This window comes from Trichechus manatus, unplaced genomic scaffold (genome assembly GCF_000243295.1).
Source record: "Trichechus manatus latirostris isolate Lorelei unplaced genomic scaffold, TriManLat1.0 scaffold00087, whole genome shotgun sequence".
Classification (NCBI taxonomy): domain Eukaryota; kingdom Metazoa; phylum Chordata; class Mammalia; order Sirenia; family Trichechidae; genus Trichechus; species Trichechus manatus.
Window position 1 is genome coordinate 10,974,411 of NW_004444023.1, and position 5,375 is coordinate 10,979,785.

Sequence of the window (5,375 nt, forward strand, 5' to 3'; positions counted from 1 at the left end):
CCAACAACTATGAGATAGGTATGTGCTTTATCACCCTTGTTTATGTGCCTGCCATTAAGACAGACAGGTTCAGTAACTTACCCATGATCACACAGAACGTGGTGGAGCTTAAAAGATTTTAACCTGGCATTCTGGCTCCAGAGTCCACCCTCTTAACCACTATGATAAACTAAAAAAAAAAAACAAAACCCATTGCCACTGAGTCGATTCTGACTCATGGTGACCCCATATGTGCAGAATAGAACTGCTCCATAGGGTTTTCAAGGCTGTGACCTTTCGGAAGCAGATTGTCAGCCTGTCTTCGAGGCACCTCTGAGTTGTTTCAAACCGCCAGCCTTTCGGCTGGTTGAGTGCTTAACCTTTTTGCCACCCAGGGACAGTGGAACCACTATGACAGAAACTTAGGGTTCTGGTTTTACAGAGGCAAAACCTGGAGGGTTGAGAACAGAGGGGCTGGGGGGGGTGGTTTGAGAGCATGGAGCCTGCGAGGGGGAGCAGAAAGCAGAGTGCCTGAGAAGGAGAGAAGGTAGAGGTGGGGGGGTGTTAAGGGCAGGGGACCTGGGGGTTGGACACAGAAGGTGGTGTATAAGGGCCCCGAGAGACGGGAGTGGGGAGAGTGTTGAGGAACAAAGGGGACGCCGGGGGGGGGGGGAGGACAGAGCCGGAGAGGCCACTGGGTGGTCGAGCTGAGAGGGAGAGCCCCTCTGTGGTGTGGAAAGACAGAAGGCTCTGATGGGGAAGGCTAGAAGTGAAGAAGTGGCGGGCTGCAGAGACCTAGCATCCTGGTCCCGGTGCCTCAGACCCACCCTCTTCTTCACAGGGTCTCCCAACTCCTACCTGCCCGCGATGGAGGCAAACCCAGCGGGCAGCGGCGCCGGGGGCGGCGGGAGCAGCGGCCTAGGGGGCGAGGATGGGGTCCACTTCCAGAGTTATCCCTTCGACTTCCTGGAATTCCTCAACCACCAGCGTTTCGAACCCATGGAGCTGTACGGGGAGCACGCCAAGGCTGTGGCTGCCCTGCCCTGCGCCCCGGGGCCCCCGCCCCAGCCCCCGCCCCAGCCCCCACCCCCCCAGTACGACTACCCTCCCCAGTCGACCTTCAAGCCTAAGGCGGAGACACCTTCCTCCTCCTCCTCCTCATCTTCTTCCTCCACGTCCTCTGCCTCCTCTTCCCAAGCCAAGAAGCCGGACCCGCCCCTGCCCCCCACCTTCGGGGCCCCTCCGCCTCCTCTCTTCGATGCAGCCTTCCCTGCCCCGCAGTGGGGGATCGTCGACCTCTCGGGACATCAGCACCTTTTTGGGAATCTGAAGCGAGGGGGGCCGGCTTCCGGGCCAGGGGTGACACCGGGGCTGGGCGCACCTACCGGTGCCCCAGCGCCACTGCCTGCCCCCGCGCAGACCCCGCCGGGACCCACTGCCGGGGTGGCTTGTGACCCCGCCAAGGACGACAAGGGCTATTTCCGGAGGCTCAAGTACCTAATGGAGCGGCGCTTCCCCTGCGGTGTGTGCCAGAAGTCCTTCAAGCAGTCTTCGCACCTGGTGCAGCACATGCTAGTGCACTCCGGGGAAAGGCCCTATGAGTGCGGCATCTGCGGCCGCACCTACAACCACGTCTCCAGCCTCATCCGCCACCGCCGCTGCCACAAGGACCTGCCGCCAGCCGCCGGCGGCCCACCCCAGCCTGGTGCGCCCCTCCCACCTCTGGGCCTCCCCACGCCCACAGCCAATACCACCGTCACCACTGCTGCCACCACCGTTTCCTCTGGCGTACCAGCCACGCCCGGGGCCCCCACTCCCTCCACGGATGGAACCTCAGCCACCGCGGCCGCCACCAGTGTGGGGGTGCCCCCTCCGGCCACAGGGAGTGGGGAGGGCCCCTTCGCCTGCCCTCTCTGCTGGAAGGTCTTTAAGAAGCCCAGTCACCTGCACCAGCACCAGATTATCCACACGGGCGAAAAGCCTTTCTCCTGTTCCGTGTGCAGCAAGAGCTTCAACCGCAGGGAGAGCCTCAAGCGGCACGTGAAGACGCACTCCGCCGACCTGCTGCGCCTGCCCTGCGGCATCTGCGGCAAGGCCTTCCGTGACGCCTCCTACCTCCTAAAGCACCAGGCGGCCCATGCTGGGGGCGCGGGGCCGCGGCCCATGTACCCCTGCGACCTGTGCGGTAAATCATACTCGGCGCCGCAAAGCCTGCTTCGGCACAAGGCCGCCCACGCCCCGCCGGCCCCTGACGCCACCAACGCCCCCAAGGACGCGCCGGCCTCGGGCCCGCAGCCCGCGCCGCCTTTTCCCCCCGGCCCCTACCTGCTGCCCCCAGACCCGCCGGCCACCGACAGCGAGAAGGCGGCGGCGGCAGCGGCAGCTGTGGTGTATGGCGCCGTGCCCATGCCGCTTCTGGGGGCGCACCCGCTGTTGCTCGGAGGCGCAGGCCCCAGCGCCGCTGGGGGCTCTGGGGCAAGCGCGCCCGGCAAAACGTTCTGCTGCGGCATCTGCGGGCGTGGCTTCGGGCGCCGCGAGACCCTGAAGCGCCACGAGCGCATCCACACAGGCGAGAAGCCGCACCAGTGTCCTGTGTGCGGCAAGCGCTTCCGCGAGTCCTTCCACCTGAGCAAGCACCACGTGGTGCACACGCGCGAGCGGCCCTACAAGTGCGAGCTCTGCGGCAAGGTCTTCGGCTACCCACAGAGCCTCACGCGCCACCGCCAGGTGCACCGCCTGCAGCTGCCTTGCGCCCTGGCTGGCGCCGCGGGGCTCCCAGGCACCCAGGGCGCAGCGGGGGCCTGCGGGCCTGGGGCTGCTGGCAGCGGCGGGGCTCAGGCCGACGCGCTCAGCTACGCCTGTTCCGACTGCGGCGAGCACTTCCCGGATCTCTTCCACGTCATGAGCCACAAGGAGGCGCATATGGCCGAGAAGCCGTATGGCTGCGACGCCTGCGGCAAGACCTTCGGCTTCATCGAGAACCTCATGTGGCACAAGCTGGTGCACCAGGCGGCACCCGAACGCCTGCTGCCGCCCGCGCCTGGTGGCACCCAGCCTCCTGACGGCGGTGGCGGCGGAGCCGATGCGGCCAGTGCTCTGGACAACGGGCTGGCGGGCGAGGTGGGCGCGGCTGTGGCGGCTCTAGCGGGCGTGGCGGGCAGCGAGGACGCGGGAGGCACAGGGACGGCCGGGGGTGGCGGCGGAGGCGCGGGCCCGGAGCGTTTCAGCTGCGCCACGTGCGGCCAGAGCTTCAAGCACTTCCTGGGCCTGGTGACGCACAAGTACGTACACCTGGTGCGCAGGACGCTGGGCTGCGGGCTGTGCGGCCAGAGTTTCGCCGGTGCCTACGACTTGCTCCTGCACCGCCGCAGCCACCGGCAGAAGCGTGGCTTCCGCTGCCCCGTGTGCGGCAAGCGCTTCTGGGAGGCAGCCCTGCTCATGCGCCACCAGCGCTGCCACACGGAGCAGCGGCCCTACCGCTGCGGTGTGTGCGGCCGCGGCTTCCTGCGCTCCTGGTACCTGCGGCAGCACCGCGTGGTGCACACGGGCGAGCGCGCCTTCAAGTGTGGCGTGTGCGCCAAGCGCTTCGCGCAGTCCTCTAGCCTGGCGGAACACCGGCGGCTACACGCGGTAGCGCGACCCCAGCGCTGCGGCGCCTGCGGCAAGACCTTCCGCTACCGCTCCAATCTGCTGGAGCACCAGCGGCTGCACCTGGGCGAGCGCGCCTACCGCTGCGAGCATTGCGGCAAGGGCTTCTTCTACCTGAGCTCCGTGCTGCGGCACCAGCGCGCCCACGAGCCGCCGCGACCCGAGCTGCGCTGCCCTGCCTGCCTCAAGGCCTTCAAGGATCCCGGTTACTTCCGCAAACATTTGGCGGCCCACCAGGGCGGCCGGCCCTTCCGCTGCTCCTCCTGTGGCGAGGGCTTCGCCAACACCTACGGTCTCAAGAAGCACCGCCTAGCTCACAAGGCTGAGGGCCTCGGGGGGCCTGGAGCGGGGGCTGGCGCCCTGGCAGGGAAAGAAGCTTGAGCAGGGGGATGGCCACCCACCCCTCCAATCAGATGCCCCCCCTGGACCCCCAGCCCGGCTGATGAGCGCACTGCCCCCTCCTTGCTGTATCCCCATTCTTCAGAACGTAGAACAGTCTCGCCTCCTTCCAGACCTATCCGTACAAACTCAAGACTGCATCACTCCCATCCTTGGCCTCTCTGGCTCCACCCTCATCCCATCAGACGCGAACTTGATCCGCCGTCCTCCCGCATTTTTGTAACCCTCATCAGCCCCCAGCACCGTTCGGCCCCCAGTCAGCTTTGCTGGAGGTGGGGTCTGAACTGCCCCCGCCTAGTCCTCGCGAACCTGACTGGACAGTGGAGTCTGAGCCGAGTTGGGAGGGCACCAGGGGGGACTGGGTGCTCTTTTGGATTGTGGGGGTGGGGGGGTGGGCTGGCAGACGAGGCTTGTACAGAGCGGAGAATAATAAATCTTATCAACAGGGCTGCTTGAGTCCTTTCTTGCATCCCAGGGGGAGTGGGGATCAAGTGCTGCAAAACAGAACGTTAGGAGCTGTTGTTTCCTCTGGGACTGATTCCTCAGCGCTCTCTGCCTCGCCTTCTCCCTGCTTTTACTCATTGAACCAGTATTTACTGAGGACTTACTCTATTCCAAGCTTTATTGTGCGAGTTGCGGGTATGGAGATGGACAAGACAGGTAAGTCTCTGCTTTAACATGCCTGGACTCCTTCCCCTTCGTGGTGTTCTCCTTAATTATTCATCCAGCCATCATCCCCTGGAGAGACCTCCCCGCCAGTTCCTGTGCTGGCCACTGGGGAAACAGATGACTCCAACATGCTCCTTGCCCTCTAGCAAGACGAAAGAGAACTCTTATTGAGCCACCATTGTGTTCCAGCCTCGTGCAGACTCTCGTTCATTATGAAGATCACTCATAATCCCTGCACTTCCAAGGTAATAATTTTGGCGTCTCCAAAGGCGTTTTCACAGTTTGGAGGTTCCTCAATAAGTTAAACGGAGTATTACCATATTGTTGTTAGTTGCCATCGAGTCAATTCCAACACATGGAGACCCCAAGTGTGCAGTGTAGAACTGCTCCATAGGGTTTTCAAGGCTGTGACCTTTCAGGAGCAGATTGCCAGGCCTTACTTCCGAGGCATCTCTGAGTGGGCTTGAACCACCAACCTTTCAGTTAGTAGTTCAGTGGTTAACCATTTACATCACTAGGGACTCCTAGAATTACCATATGATCCAGCAATTCCACTCCCAGATACATACCCAAAAGACTTGAAAGCAGAGCTCAAACAGATACATGTACACCAATGTTCATTGCAGCACTATTCACAATAGCCAAAGGTGAAAACAACCCAAATGTTCAACAGATGAATG

At 62.9% G+C, this 5,375-nt stretch overlaps 1 protein-coding gene across 1 annotated transcript; it reads left to right on the forward strand.

The window, feature by feature from the left end:
- The first annotated feature begins 846 nt into the window (after nucleotides 1–846).
- Nucleotides 847–4,008, forward strand: ZNF865 (zinc finger protein 865). The gene has a single exon (XM_004381772.1). It carries the CDS (start codon nucleotides 847–849, stop codon nucleotides 4,006–4,008), a length of 3,162 nt encoding a protein of 1,053 aa, XP_004381829.1.
- Nucleotides 4,009–5,375: the final 1,367 nt, after the last annotated feature.